At 44.1% G+C, this 16,231-nt stretch overlaps 1 protein-coding gene across 2 annotated transcripts in view; it reads left to right on the forward strand.

Moving 5' to 3' along the window:
* Positions 1-15,462, forward strand: part of APEX2 (apurinic/apyrimidinic endodeoxyribonuclease 2) — an 18,390-nt gene extending 2,928 nt beyond the window's left edge. The window contains exons 3-6 of one of the 2 annotated variants that reach the window (XM_027877436.1): positions 846-1,026; positions 11,564-11,710; positions 12,768-12,837; positions 14,367-15,462. In XM_027877436.1, the coding sequence (XP_027733237.1) occupies positions 846-1,026; positions 11,564-11,710; positions 12,768-12,837; positions 14,367-15,221 (1,253 nt within the window). In that variant the 3' untranslated portion in view covers positions 15,222-15,462. The remainder of the gene's footprint in view (positions 1-845; positions 1,027-11,563; positions 11,711-12,767; positions 12,838-14,366) is intronic. The other variant, XM_027877443.1, reaches the window with a different exon arrangement.
* The last annotated feature ends 769 nt before the right edge of the window (positions 15,463-16,231 follow it).

The raw sequence follows: 16,231 nt of genomic DNA on the forward strand, positions 1-16,231 counted from the left end.
CCCTCCCTCCTTCCCTCCCTCCTTCCCTGCCCATCCCCCCCCCAGGGTGTGGATGCAGAAGGCAATGAGGCCTTGGAAGACTTTTTCCAGTTGTGCTTTGTTTTGCCTCCTCACCTCTTCCTCTTAAAATCCCAGGCGTCCCTCAAGACTCAGTTCAAATGCTTCTTTCTGCAGGAAGCCTTTCCTGATGTCCCTAGATGCTAGGGAAAGGGACAAGCATTTATTAAGCACCTACTGTATGCCAGGCACTGTACTAAGTAAGGGCTTTACAAATATTATCTACTTTGGTTCTCACAAGTACCCTGGGAGGGAGGTGCTATTATTTACCCCATTTTACAGGTGAATAAACTGAGGCAAACAGGTGAAGTGACTTGCCCAGGGTCACACAGCTAGTAAGTGTCTGGAGGCAGGATTTGAACTCAGATCTTCCTGACTCCCCTATTTCTCCACTGCTACACCTAGTTGTCTCTAGCGTTTTCCTCTCTAAAGATACCTTCTCCATACTCTGTATGTATTTTGTGTGTTATTAATTATTCACATCATGTCTCCCCCACTGGATTGTAAGTTTCTTGAGGACAGGGACTATTTCTGCCTATCTCCCTAGCACTTAGCACACTATAGGATGCATAGTAAGTATTTAATGTTGATTGATTGATTGCCCTCCTGCTCATGGACAGGCCCCTTCCCTTTTCTGTATGATGGACAGTCCCTCACCCCACTCCAAAAACCGAAAGCAATGAGCGTGGAGCTGATGGCTTCCAAGCTCGGAGTCCCTTAATCTCTTTTATCATTCATTCTGTGGCTCATCGTCTCTGTGCCTGCCTGTTGTTCCCCCACCCTGCCAGGTGTGGCCACCTTCTGTAAAAATAATGCCACTCCAGGGGCAGCAGAAGAAGGCCTGACCAGCCTACTGACCAATCACCAGGGCGCTGTGGGCTCCTACGGGAACACGGAGGAGTTCACTGAAGATGAGTTGCGGGCTCTGGACAGCGAAGGCCGGGCAGTCCTCACTCAGCATCAGATACGGTAAATGTTGGGGCTTTTCTTTCTTTCTTTCTTTCTTTTTTTTTTTTTTTTTTTTTTGCTAGGCAATGGGGTTAAGTGACTTGTCCAGGGTCACACAGCTAGTAAGTCGTATGTGTCTGAGGCCAGATTTGAACTCAGGTCCTCCTGAATCCAGGGCTGGTTCTAGTTGGCACTTTTCTGACCTGCAGTCAAGGCCTCTTCTTCTTATATCTCCCTTAGTGGCGTTGGGGTCAGTACTAAATAGCTGCTACCTCCTGAATGAAATGGGTCGGTATGGGGGGAAGGGAATTGAAACATTTGATAACTGTCCCTGATAAATAAAAAGCCATATTCCAGATTTCATGACTTTGATGCATCTGTGCTCTCAGCAGTATGGGCCTTGCCTTTACCTGTGCAGATTGTGGTCCACCCTGGACCACTTTTATCCATGATCTCCTCCCATTTCTGCACAGGAGGCCCACCCAGTGTGCTAGAGGCCTTCCACTAGACAGAGTATAGAGAAGCCAGGGGAGCATGCTGGCTTGCCATGGAGTACTGCTCTTTCCTTGGCATATATCTCTTTGCTTACACCACGTCTGTGCAATTCTGGGCTGGGATTTTAAAAATATTATTTTCTTTACATTCAAATGAAATTTTAAAAATTTTCACTGATGTCTTTTGTTTTTCTATCACAGTAATTTCTTTTTTCCCTCCAAATTTATTATTTATTTTTAGCTTCATTTTTTTTTATTTTTGAGTTCTGAATTCTTTCCCTCCCATCCCTCCCCTAGTCATTGAGAAGGCAAAAAAAAGTGATATCAGTTATACGTGTGAAATCATGCAAAACATTTCCATATTAGCCATATTGAAAAAAAAGTAAGAAAAATAAAGAAAGTGCTTATGCTTCAGTCTTTACTCTGCACTCAGATTCTATTAGTTCTCTCTTTGGAGGTGGAGAGCATTTTTCATCACGAGTCCTTTGGAATTGTCTTGTATCATTGTATTGTTGAGAATAGCCAATTCATTCACAGTTGATCATCATACAGTATTGCTGTTACTATATACGGTACCCTTCTGGTTCTACTCATTTCACTTTGCATCGGTTTGTGTAAGTCTTTCCAGGTTTTTCCAAGAGCATCCTGCTCATCATTTCTTATAGCACAATAGTATTCCATTACATTCACATACTACAACCTGTTCAGCCATTCCCCAATTGATGGGCATCCCTTCAATTTCCAGTTTTTTGCCACCACAAAAAGAGCTGCTATAAATGTTTTTGTATATATTGGTCCTTTTCCTTTTTCTTTGATTTCTTTGGGATATAGTTCCAGAATGGCTGGATCAATTTATAACTCTGCCAAGAGTGCATTAGTATCCCAATTTTTCCACATCCTCTCCAGCATTTATCTATTTCCTTTTCTGTCATGTTAGCCAGTCTCATAGGTGTGAGGTGGTACCTCAGAGCTGCTTTAATTTGCATTTCCCTAATCAGTAATGATTTAGAGCATTTTTTCATATGACTATAGGTAGTTTTGATTTCTTTTTTCTTTTTTTTCTTTTAGACAAATGCTAAAACTTACATAAGAAAAGAAACATTGTAAACTTAAATATAAAATAAGAAAAAACAAAAATGTCATGTGCACAGCAGAACATAGGAGAGGATTCAAATTATGTAGTGATAATTTCATTTCAAGAAAGCCTATATATTAAATACTGTTCATTATGTTGACAGCTGTCCATCTTTTCTTTGCTTCCTTGTAGGTTTTCTTTTGTTCTCTGCTGTACACTTTTTACTTTGTTCTTTTTTTCCCCTCCCTCCCCCCTATCCACCACCCCAAGGCTACAGTTGAGCATTGGATATATTTATAGGTATTGATATATACATGCACTTATATACATGTATATATATATATATACACACACACACACACATACATACTTACATATATACATACATACACATACATATACATATGCTTTCCCTAAGAGATTCTACTCCTAATCTTTGTTTTTATGTTTGTGCATATCTCTTTATTTTTCCTCTCTCCTAACTCCTCTACTTTACTTCTACCTGCTACCTTACTCTACTATTACTTAACCTACCCCCACTGCAGCAGTCCTTCCTTTATCCTCGCATTCACCTAAATCTAAACTAAACCCTCTTCTATGTCCCCCTTTTAACCTATTCCCACACCCTCCCCTCTAAAGATCCCTCCTTTATCCTCTCCCCCCTTCCTATCTCCTTAGAGTTTTCTTTCTAAATTTAGAAGACTTTTAAATTCTTCTGAATGTATGTGTATTTTACCCTCTTAAACCCATTCCCCATGAGAGTAGAACTAAGAGCCCCCCTCCCCCATCTAATTCCTCTACACTGGTTCTTCCTCTTACATCTCATTTATAAAAGATAATTACTCTTCTAGCTGTACTTGAATGGTTTTAACTTTTTGAAGTCATATCATACTCAGTTCTACCCCAGTCTGCCTTGTAAGTTACCTAATTACTGGTAATAATCTTAGACATAGGTTTTACATTTTTCGTACATAAAAGGTAAACATTCTATACTTTTTAGTCCCTTGTAATTGGTCATTGGTATGTACCTTCTATTTCTCTTGGCTCTCGGGTGTTAAATCTTCTATTGAGTTCAGGATTTGTTTTTTTAACAAAGACCTGAAAGTCCAACAATTGATCAAATGTCCATTTTTTTGTTTTATTCAGAATTATGCTTAGCTTTGCTGGGTATAATATTTTCGGCCAGAAGCCCAGTTCTTTTGTGTTGCCACTGCTAAGTTTTGTGTGATTCTAATTGTGATACCACTGTATGTAACTTATTTTTTTTCATGTTGCTCGTAATATTTTGTCCTTGATGTGGGGGTTTCGAAATTTGACTATAATATTCCTGTGAGTTTTCCTCATAGGATCTCTTTCAGATGGCGATCAGTGGATTTTTTCTTTTTCTATTTTCCCCTCTTGTTTTAAGGCTTCAGGATAATTTTCTTTAATTATTTCTTGTATTATTGCATCAAGATTCTTTTTTTGATCAGAACTTTCAGGTAGTCCAGTTATTCTTATGTTTTCTCTTTTTGATCTGTTCTCTGGATCTGTTGTTTTTCTTATGAGATGTTTCACATTCTCTTCTATTTTTTCATTCTTTATATTTTTTTTTATTTCTTCATCTCTTATAACTTTGCTGGCTTCCTCTTGCCCAATTCTGATTTTCAAGGAGTCATTTTCTTCCTTAAGATTCTGGATCTCCTTTTCTAATTAGTTGACTTTGTTTTCATAATCTTGTTTTTCTTGTATTATTCTTATTTTTCTTTTTAGTTTTTCCTCAGTCTCTCTCATTTGATTTTTAAAGTCTTTTTTAAGTTCTTCAGTGAGTTCTTTTTGGACAGGTGACCATTTGACATTACTCTTTGGGGTAGAAGAGGGTTTCTTTGCTTCAGTATCCTCTTCTGAAGACAAACCCCGATCTTCTCTATTCCCATAATAGCTCTCTATGGTTAGATTCTTTCTCTTTTGCCTGTGCATTTTTTTGGTAATAATTTAGTTTTTATAATCACCTCTAGTCCTGGGGTATAGGGGATGGTGCCTCTAATCCTCGTTCAGTTCACCCTTCTAACCTTAAACTCAGACCAAGACCTCCAGCCTCCTGTAAGTGCCCACAGCAGAGGCGTCCCCACCCCACTGCTTCTGCACTCCACTAGGCCTGTGCTGTTTCCTTCTTGCCCCCACCCTACTTCTGCAGCACTGCTGGGTCCGGCGTTTCTTGTCAGCAGAGGTTCCCTCTATCTTCCCCAGGTCATACACCCACCTCCCCTCACTGTCCCGGGGTAAAAGTTCCTGTGGCTGGGGCAGAGGCAGCCTCCCAAACCAGCTAACCCCAGGGCTTGCCACGTGTTGTTGAAGCTGACCCAAGCCTGAAGGTGTTTACTCTTTACAAGGAGGAAATCTGGTCCAGGATTTTTCTTCAGATCTTCTCTATTGTCCCAGGAGGACCCCTCTTCTGCCTCTCCTCTTACTTGTTTTCACGGCTCTTAAGTTTGCCCAGAGGTGCTATTTTATCTCTTTTGTGGAGGAAAATCTTGAGAGCTTCAAATTTTCTGATCTACTCTGCCATCTTCCTAGAATCCTCTCCGATTTCTTCTTTTGAAAACTGCCTGTTCATATCCTTTGACAATTTATCAGTTGAGGAATGACTCATATTTTTATAAATTGGACTCCCTTCTCTATATATTTGAGAAATGAAGCATTTATCAGAGAAACTTGCTGTAAAAATGTTGTTCCCCAGTTTCCTGCTTTCCTTCTAATCTTGGCTGTATTGATTTTGTGCAAACCCCTTCCAATTTCATGTAATCAAAACTATCTATTTTACATCCCAAAGTACTCTCTGTCTCTTGTTTGATCATAAATTTTTTCCCTTATCCGTAGATATGACAGGTAAATTTTTCCACGCTCCCCTAATTTGCTTATCACCCTTTATGTCTAAATCATGTAGCCATTTTGACCTTATCTTGGTATGCAGTGGGAGATGTTGGTACATGCTTTCTTTCTGCCAAACTGCTTTCCAGTCTTCACAGCAATTTTTGTCAAATGGTGAGTTCTTGTCCCAAAAACTTAAATCTTTGAGTTTATCAAACACTAGATGACTATGGTCATTTGCTACTACATCACAGTAATTTCTTGTTGTTTCCTCCCCATCTACCAACTCCCCCCCCCGTCAAATTATGTTCCTTAACAAATAAAAATAGTTGAAGCCCAGTAATAGAGTGACTATGTGACATGTGTCCCCGCCTCTCTGCCAAGAGCAAGTAGGCACGTTTCATTATCTGCTCTCAGGAACCAAGATGGTTCTTATAATCACTCAGTCTGATTTCCCTCTAGTGAGTTTCTCATTTCTATTGTTGTCATTATCATATATATCAATGATTGTATATATCGTGCTCTGCATCAGTTCTTACTTCCCCAGTTTCTCAGAATCCCTCGTAGTTGTGATTTCTTACTGAATAATAATCTATTATATTCATACACTCCAGTTCAGCTCTTCCCCAGGCCACAGACATGCCGTGTCTAGTCCCTGCTGCAGCTTTGGGGTGTATCCATAGCCTTGCTGTCTGTCTTGTCATCTGCCTTGCACGGCAATGTGTCAGTGATGAGCATAGAATTGAGTTACTATGTTGTTGTTCTGGCTTTTCCTTCTTCATCCTATAGCACTTCACTTGCCGTTTTCCTTATTTTGTGGTTTTCTTCATATTTGGTATTTCTTAAGATTGAAGTGTGGGATTTCCAACTGGACTGCGTCTGGAAGGGCCTCTAGTCCAAACGCTCCCTCTCACTTCATCAGTGGGCAAAGAGGGCTAAAAAGTAGCAGAGCCGAGGTTGAGCTCAGGTCTCTGATTCCAAATCCAGCATTCTTCGCACCACAGTCGATCTTGCCGTGTGGTTTTATAGTCTTCACATTTGCAACAACATTAAATTAATATACCATTTGTTCAGCAGTTTACTCATCTTTGGACATGTGGGTAGCTTCCAGTTCTTTGTTTTTGCAAACAGAGTTGCTCTGGGTGTTGAGAGAGAGATGGAGGGAGAGAAAGATAGGGGAGAGAGAAATGAAGAAAAGGATGGGAATGGGGGAAAGAGAGAATTGGAGGGAGAAAGATGGTGGAGAGGGAAGAGGGGAGAGATGGAGAAAAGAGAGGGAGAGAGTGAGATGGAGAGGAGAGGGGGGAGAGAGATGGGAGAGAGGGAAGAGGAGAGAGATGGAGAAAAGAGAGGGAGAGAGTGAGATGGAGAGGAAAGGGGGAGAGAGATGGAGGAAAGGGCTGAGGAAAGAGAGAAAGAGAAGGGGAGAGAGAGATGAGAGACAAAAGAGGGAAAGAAGCTGCATGAACATTGTCTTGATTGGTCTACCTACATTTGCTCTAACATTTATTATTTTGTTTTTTGTCTTTTTTGCCAATTTGCAATGAATGAAGTGAATGAGATGAAAGTTCAATGTTATTTTGATGGGCTGTTTTCTTCACATTATTGCTTTGGAGCGTTCTTTCCAATGGTGGTTAATGGTTGGCAGTTGTTTTGAGACTTTCTGTCCTTTGAGCACGCCTCTCTTGAGGGCTGGCTCAGCCACAGACACATCTGTATTTCTCGGGCGTCAGGACCACATCAGAGAGATTTCATGCGAAGATTTTCCCCCCAAGTGCTTCTGTTCTTACTCCAGGTGTATTAATTTTGTTCATGCAAATACCTTTCAAATTCATTTGGGATTAGTTGTTTTATCTTTCAGAATCACTCCTATCCCTTCCCTGTTCAGGTGAGACTTCAGTCCCTAGCCATGGAGCTGTGAAAAAGCTCCCTGAGCTCATTCTCTTCTCATTTTTTTGTGGTTTGACCCTTTATTATTCAGGTCACTTCAGTTTGGAGTTTATTGTGGTCTCCGCCAGGATCTTTCACTTCCTCTAAGGCCAGCTTATACAGGGTGTCCCAAAAGTCTTTGTGCAGCTTTAAAGCTGCATTAAGACTTTTGGGACACCTTGGAGTATTTCTGGTCCTGTTTGCCCCATACTGTCGTGAGTACTAGTTACTTCTGGGAAACCTTACATTCATTTGTCATGGGTGGGATGCAGACTTACTGGACTGGTAGAGTAGGGAAGGCAACGTGGTACTATGGAGAAAACAGTGAATGTGGGGGCCGAAGCTATGGCTACAAATCCCGTCTCTGCCACTGATGACCTTTGTGCCCGTGGGCAAGTCAAGTGACCCCTCTGAACTTCAGTTTCTTTCTCTATAGAATGAGGCGCTGGACTTGGTGACTTCAAGGACCCTCCTCTCTGATCCTCTACTAAATTTGGTGATTTTTACTTCCAAAATGTCTCTCCCATCTGGCCCCTCCTTTCCACTCACATCCTACTTCAGGCCCTCCTAAGAGCTCATTTGGAATAATACAAAATAGCTTTGGTCTCCCTGCCTCAGATCTTTGCCCACTCTAATCCAGCCTCCACACAGCTGCAAAAGTGATTTTCCTAACCTCAGTAAACTCCCAGGGTTTCTTATTACCTCTCAGGTCAAACTTTCTCCGCCCACCCCCCATATATTCCTTTTCTCATCCTTTTCCTTTCTTCTTTTAAGATTATCATCAACAATAAAATTATTCTTATTAAGAATTTTTGTTATGAATGGCTAGGTCCTCAGAGCGTTTCACAAATATTATCTCATTTGATCCTTACAACAACCCTAGGAAGGTAGGTGCTATTATGACCCCCATTTTACAGTTTAGGAAACTGAGGCAGACAGGAATGAAGTGACTTGCCCAGGGTCACACAGGTAGGAAGTATTTGAATTCAGGTCTTCCTGACTCCAGGCCCAGCACTCTGTGCACTATACTATCTGGCTTCCCAATGACTTGTATACCCCAGAGGATACATGTATCATCTCCCCATATTAAAAAGCAAACATTTCAGCTTTGTTTAGTACGTTATGATCGCTTGCTCATAATTATCTTTTTGTTTTACTTGACTCCTATATTTTTACTTCAAAGATTCTGTATGACTCTGGTCTTTTCATAAGGAATACTTGGAAGTCCTCTGTTTAACTAAAGGACGCATCCCCTCAATTTCCAATTCTTTGCCACCACAAAAAGCTGCTATAAATATTTTTGTACACATAGGTCCTTTTCTTTTTTATTGATCTCTTTGGGATACAGACCTAGTAGTAGTATTGCTGGATCAAAGGGAATACACAGTTTTATAGTCCTTTGGGCATAGCTCCAAATTGCTTTCCAGGGTGTTTGGATCAGTTCACAACTCTACCAACAGTACTTTAGTGTCCCAGTTTTCCCACATCCCCTCCAACATTTGTCATTTTCTTTTTCTGCCCTATTAACCAATCTTATAGGTATGAGATGGTACCTCACAGTTTTAATTTGCATTTCTCTGATCACTAGTGATTTAGAGCATTTTTTTCATGTGACTAGAGATAGGTTTGACTTCTTCTGAAAGCTACCTGTTCATGTCCTTTGACAATTTATCAATTGGGGAATGACTTGCATTTTTATAAATTTGACTCAGTTCTTTATATATTTGAGAAATGAAACCTTTATCAGAAAAACTTGCTGTAAAATTTTTTTCACTGTTATGGTTACTATGTATTTCTCTCCATCCTATTTTTCCCCCATTTATTCTACTCTCTCTCTCTCTCTCTCTCTCTCTCTCTCTCTCTCTCTCTCTCTCTCCCCCCCCCACCCCTTCCCCTCATCCCTCCTCAAAAGTATTTTGCTTCTGACCACCACCTCCCTCAATCTGCCCTCCCTTCTATCACACACTCCCCTTCTCTTATTCCCTTCCCCTCCTACTTTCCTGTAGGGTAAGATAGATTTCTATACCCAACTGAGTGTGTATGTTATTCCCTCTTTGAGCCAATTCTGATGAGAGTAAGGTTCGAGGGCCCCCCCTTCCCCTTTCCTATATAAGCTCTTTTGTACCTCTTTTATGTGAGATAATTTACCCCATTCTTCCTCTCCCTTCCCCCTTCTCTCAATGAATCCCTCTTTGTCACCACTTAATTTTATTTTTTTTAGATTTCGTCCCATCATATTCAATGCACACCTGTACCCTCTATCTATGATTACTCCTTACAACTGCCCTAATAATGAGAAAGTTCTTAGGAATTACAAATATCATCTTTCCATGTAGGAATGTAAATAGTTTAACCGTACTGAATCCCTTTTAATTTCTCTTCCTGTTTACCTTTTTATGCTTCTGTTGAGTCTTGTATTTAAAAGTTAGATTTTTTTTTCAGTTCTGATCTTTTCATCAGGAATTCTTGAAAGTCTTCTATTTCATTAAATATCTATTTTTTCCCTTGAAGAATTATACCCAGTTTTGCTGGGTAGGTGATTCTTGGTTGTGATCCTAGCTCCTTTGCCCTCTAATATCATATTCCAATCCCCTATGATCCTTTAATGTAGAAGCTGCTAAATCGTGTGTTGTCCTGACTGTGGCTTGACAATATTTGAATTGTTTCTTTATGCCTGCTTCCGATAATTTCACCTTGATCTGGGGGTCTGGAATTGGCTATAATATTCCTGGGAGTTTTCATTTTGAGATCTCTTTCAGGAGGTAGTTGGTGGATGCTTTCAATTTCTATTTTACCCTCTGGTTCTAGGATATCAGGGCAACTTTCCTTGATAATTTCTTTAAATATAATGTCTAGGCTTTTTTTTTTTAATCATGATTTCTAGGTAGTCCAGTAATTTTTAACATGGCTTCCAGGTAGTCCAATAATCCTTAAATTATCTCTCCTCAATCTATATTCCAAGTCAGTTGTTTTTCCCAATGAGATATTTCATATTTTCTTCCATTTTTTCATTCTTTTGATTTTGTTTTATTGTTTTTTTGATGTCTCTTGGAATCGTTAGCTTCCACTCATCCAATTCTAATTCTCTCTCTTTTTTTTTTTGCTTAGGCAATTGGGGTTAAGTGACTTGCCCAGGGTTACACAGCTAGTAAGTGTGAAGTGTTTGGTCTGAGGCCAGATTTGAACTCAGGTCCTCCTGACTTCAGGGCTGGTGCTCTATCCACTGTGCCACCTAGCTGCCCCCCATTTCTAATTCTTAAGGAATCATTTTCTTCAGGGAGTTTTTATACCTCCTTATCTGTTTGGCCAGTTCTACTTTTAAAGGGGTTCTTTTCTTAAGTGAATTTTTATACGTCTTTTTCCATTTGGCCAATTTTGTTTTTTAAGGAGTTTTTCTCTTCATTGGATTTTTGTGCCTCTTACTATTTGGCCTATTCTGCTTTTTAAGGTATTATTTAATTCAACATTTTTTTTTTTGTGCCTCCTTTACCAAGCTGTTAACTCTTGTTTCTTTCTTTCATCACTGTCATTTCTTTTCCCAGTTTTTCCTCTACTGCTCTTACTTGATTTTAAAAATCCTTTTGGAGCTCTTCCAAGAATTATTTTTTGGGGCCTGAGACCAGTTCACATTTTGATTTAAAGCTTTGCATAGGGCAGTTTTGACTTGGTTGTCTTCTGAGTTTGTGTTTTGACCTTCCCTGTCACCATAGTAACTTTCTGTGGTCAGATTCTTTTTTTTGTCGTTTGCTCATTTTCCAGCTTATTTCTTGATTTTTAACTTTATGTTGAAGTTGACCTCTGCTCGTCCCAAGCTTCGGGGTTTTTGTGCTGCAGTTTTCAGTGCTAGTTCTGGAGGTCTGTAAGTTTTCAGTCCTTCCATTTCTACCCCCATCCCCCTTGCTGCTTGTAAAGTGGTCTGTTTGTTCCTCTTAAGGGAGCCAAGACTTTGAATGGTAATTTGTGTGAGAAAGGATCAGGAAGTAGACTAAGGATTAGCAGAGAAAATCGACCTTCCGCTGGGTTATGATCTCCTTTGAAATTTAACAGGTAGGGACAGGACTTATTTGAGGCGAAGCAGGGGGACTGTCTTCACTAACTATGGAGAAAGAACCTTTCATGAAGTTAATGCATGCAAAGTACTTGGGAAATTTCAAGTGCTAGCCTTATCATCATCATCATCATCATCGTCATTATTATTATTCCTCTGTAGCACTTCAGATGGGCATGAAAAGACCTTGACGATAATCAATGTTTACTGCCCCCATGCGGACCCTGAGAAGCCTGAACGGTTGGCCTACAAGCTGCGTTTCTATCGACTCCTGCAGCTCCGAGCTGAAGCCCTCCTGCGGGCAGGCAGGTGGGAATCAACCCAGCAACAAGAGGTAGTGGGAGACAGTGCGGAGAGGTCTAGAATTGGCTGCCTCAGGCTCTAGGCCTGGCTCTCTTCCTTAGGCCCCTGGCAACCTTGGGCAGATTCTTTTCTCTGGATCTCGGTTTCCTCATTTATAAAATAAGGGTTAGTAGATATGCTAGATGGTCCCTGAGGTTCTTTCCAATGAGGAACCTTGGCCAAGCTGCTCTGGGCCCGGGGGCCCTCGAGGAGCTACTACTGGCCAGCCCCCTCCCCATGCAAGAAAAGGGACACGTCCCAAGCTTTGTCCATTCATTCCAGAAACCTTTATAAAGTGCTCCACCCCGGAGGAGAGTCACTGCAGTTAAGAAGCAGCCCGTCATGAACCTCAGAGTTCAATAGGGCAATGAGGCACAGACAGGCAGCTGTAATATACGGTATTAAACGCTATGTGCATCCGAGAGGTGAGAGCTGAGGGAGACTGGGGAGGGCAGTGCAGGCTTCCTAAAGGTAGTGAGTAACTGGAGTTGGGCTTTACAGGAAGAGGGAGGAGGGAAGGCATTTGAGGTCCAGGGAGTAGCCTGTCCAGACATGGAGGAGAGCCCAAGGAAGGCTGAGCCACCTGCTTTGGCCAGAGCTTGAGATTTACAAAGCACTTTCCTCACAGCGTTGGTGGGGGTGGGACCGTCAGAGGGGATAGGGGAGACGAAGGGAGCAGGAACTGTGGTCGTCTTCAGTTGTTACTGGGGAACCGAAGCCCAGAGAGGGGAAAGGCCTTGGGATGATCACGGGCTCCTCAGAGACCATTTAGTCCCATTCTGTGGGGGGAGGTAGGGGAGGAACCTTTGCCCTTGTACCACAGAGGGAAGAAAAGGAGGAGGAGAGAGAGGAGGAATTTGCCCACAGCCACATAGCTGATAATTGGCAGAGCCAAGCCTCTCCCCTGTGCCTCAGAACTCCCATTCCAGGGCTCTTGCCCCTGCCTCTGCCCTACCCCATGGTTGCTGCTTTCCACAATCTCAAACCATCTCTCGTGGCTGATGGACACCTCCTTCTTTCCCAGCCACGTGATCATTCTGGGCGATGTGAACACATCTCACCGGCCTCTGGACCATTGTGACCCTGATGATCTGGTAAGGATTCCTTTCGGCTAAGCGTGCCACCTCTGTCTTAATCCATGTCTGCGGACACACCGGTAGCTCTCTACCCTGTTGATCATGAAAGTGTAGAATTAGACTGGGAGGGGCAGGCCTTGATCCATCTAGGCTCCGAGATGACATCACACAGCTAGGATTTAAACCCTGCTCCTCTGACTCCGGAGACACCAGGCCTTCCAGTGATCCGTCAGTTAGCTGGTCAGTTCGGAAGGCCCCTTCCAGCTCTGACATTCTTTAATTGTAGGCATCTTCACCTTCCTGAGGCTCAGTTCCCCTTTCTTTAAATGAGGGATTGGACTGTAATTGCTAAGACGCCTCTAGCTCTGACGTGCAGCATTCCTATAAAATTAAGCCTGTTTTCATGCAAAAAAAAATTGCCACATAGAATCAGTATTTTTTAATGCAGGCATTTTAGAGGGAAAAACATTGGTGTTTCTCCCAAACCCAGAGGCCCTCTTTGTGTCATGGGGTGCCCAGCTTAGGAAACAGTGTCTGGTTAGCAGGTCTGGCGGTTGGATGCCCTGGAGGGCATAGAGCGAGGCATTCACGGCTAACAGGCATTCTTGGCTTGCAGGATGGCCTGAGTAAAGGTGGTGTCACTCAGCAGGTGGTGAAGTTTGACAGAGATAGATGCTGTTTCTGTATAGAAATTGCGGGAGAGGAAGCTGGAGATGTGGGCAGGGGCTAGACTCGCAGACACAGAAAGGACCCCAGAGGCCATTGAACAGGCATCCCTTCTACAGTGTCCTTGTAGGGGAATCTGCTGCCACTCTGGGAGAGAATGCCAGGGACGAAGACCTCACCACCTCCTGAGGCAGGCCTTTCCCCTGTTGGGCCCTTCTCATTGCCTCTCCAAGGTTTCTCCCCATTGCTCCCAGGCCTAGAATTTCATTCACACATTCGTTTGTTCAAGCACCTATGGCTAAGGAGCCTACTGTGTGCCATGCTCCATTGTTGGTGCTGAGGGGGCAGGGATTCGAAGATGATAACGGATGTGTTTTCAGGGTCACAGAACATGCCGTGTTGAGGCTTTGGGAGTTAAAAAGCTTCACCTTGAAATTGGAAAGAAGGCCAGGGGAACCCAGGGATTGCTTTCTGGGTGAGGCTGAAGACTACAAATGTCCATAGCCTGCTGTACAGCACCCTGGGAAGTGGAGTATGGGCACTGTTCTCATTTTACAGAGGAGGAAACCAGGGCCCAGAGAGAGGAGGGGTTTGCCTGAAGTTACAGTTAGCGGGGAGCCTGTGAGTCTGAAGGCCCACCTCAAATTGGGCCTTGTGGGACCTCAAGAGAGGTTCCCTTCTTCTCTGTGCCTCATTTTCTTCCTTTGTAAAAAATGAATTGGACCAGCCAGCGTCTAAAATCCCTTCCAGCTCTGACATGCACTGATCCCAAGTCCTCTTCTGAGGCTTTTCCCCCCTTTCCCAATAGAGGGATTGTACTTGGTTCTTTCTTCGGCTCTCCTTAGCTCTGACGTTCTCTGGCTCTCAATTGCCTACCCCAGGCGTGCTTTGAAGAGAACCCCGGACGCCAGTGGCTCACAGAGTTCCTGTGGCGGCCCGACAGGGACAGTGGGCTGTTCATTGACAGTTTCCGTCACTTCCACCCGACCAAAGTCGGTGCCTTCACCTGCTGGTCTACTGTCATAGGGGCACGCCTCACCAACTATGGCACCCGACTCGACTATATCCTCGGTGACAGAGCTCTGGTGCTGGGGGAGTTTGAGGACTCCTTCCTCATGCCTGAGGTGGAGGGCTCAGACCACTGCCCCGTTGGGGCCACCCTGAGGGCGGAGCTCATCCCCGCACCCCGATGTCCCCCACTCTGTACCCGGTACCTGCCAGAGTTTGCTGGACGGCAGCAGAAACTCTCCCGGTTCCTGGTCAAACTGGACCCGGTAAACCTTCCAGAGCCCACCTTGCCCCAGCCCCAAGGAGACAAGAACAGTGCACTGCCCAAGAACCGGGCCAAAAGAATGGGTGGGGACCCAGGCCAAGGCCAGCTGAGCCTCCTGAGGTTCTTCCAGGCAGGCTGTCCCCCAGAAAAACCCCTCATCACTGGAGCCCAGGAGCCTGAGACTGATCCAGCCAGCCAGGACCCCAGGGTAGTGGCACCCCCACCCTCTGAACCAGGCGAGGGCCAGGCAGCATTTTGGAAGGCTGTTCTGAAAGGCCCACCTCGACCTCCCCTATGCAAGGGCCACGGGGAGCCCTGTGTGCTGCGGACAGTGAGGAAAGCCGGGCCCAACTTTGGCCGGCAGTTCTATGTCTGTTCACGGCCTGTGGGCCACAACAGCAACCCTGCTGCTCGCTGTGACTTCTTTCTCTGGGTCTCTGGGAAGAGCCCAGCCCCTCGTTGAGGGCCTGCCTACTGCTGGGCTCTTCCCCTCCCCGCGCTCCCTTAGGGGGTGCTCCTAGGTTGTGGAGGTCAGCATCGTTCAGTGGCTGTTTGCAAAGGCCCTAGTAGGGGCCCCAGAGCAGGCGTTAAAGGGCCTAAAAGAGGCTCAGGGGAAAGAAAGAAGCTGCTGCTAATCTGGGGCTGTTGAACTTTTTTAAAAAAGATAACATTCAATTTCACATTAATAAAGTTTGGATCTTGGAGCTGTTGAAGCACATTTTTGGGTGTTTCCCACAGCCGCCCCCACTTCTGTTCCCTGTGACTCAGGGCTCTCAGGTAGATCGTGTGTGTGCTGTGAAAGTGACTTGATCCCATCGTACCCTTGGAGAGGCAGGGAGGTTTCATGTGGATCTGGGGGCCTGAGGTCTTTTCCTCAGCCCTGTGCCGTTCAGGGCATCGTAGAGTTGTCATCAGATCTGAAGTGGCATCAGGGTCACCTCTTTGATTTCTCAGGGAAAGGCCTGGTCTACGTCATGCGACAGGTCCTGGTGATGGAGCCAAGACTTACACAAAATGGAGGCTGGCTGTCGCCTTGCTGTCTCTCTAATCTGTAGTAGGTATTTTTCTCTGACTGGCTGGCTGGCTGGGGCGAGGAAGCAGGGAGTCCTGAGAGGGGCCAGCATGCAGGGGCTCAGAGGGCACTTGCAAGGGAAGTAGCTGTAACTTGGGGTCAGAGTCGTGCCCAGGGTGCCAGCATTGCTGCCAGAGACCACAATGCCATCTTGGGGATTGCCCTGAGGCTAGTACACCAACCAGGAATTGCCAGTAGGGGCTAAATATACTGGTTATACTGTGTATACTTAGTATACTAAGAATACACAGAGTGCCCCATCCCCAGTTTTCGTCTTGGACTCCTAAAGAGGGCCCAGGAAAAGGAGACAGGACTGAGCATACCTGTTCCTCGCCCCCAGCATGGGGCTCTGCCTGCGGGAGCCTTCCACATGGTCCATTTCTTAAACTGGTGTGTCTGCT

The sequence above is a fragment of the Vombatus ursinus genome, unplaced genomic scaffold (assembly GCF_900497805.2).
Source record: "Vombatus ursinus unplaced genomic scaffold, bare-nosed wombat genome assembly UNPS02004268.1, whole genome shotgun sequence".
Taxonomy (NCBI): domain Eukaryota; kingdom Metazoa; phylum Chordata; class Mammalia; order Diprotodontia; family Vombatidae; genus Vombatus; species Vombatus ursinus.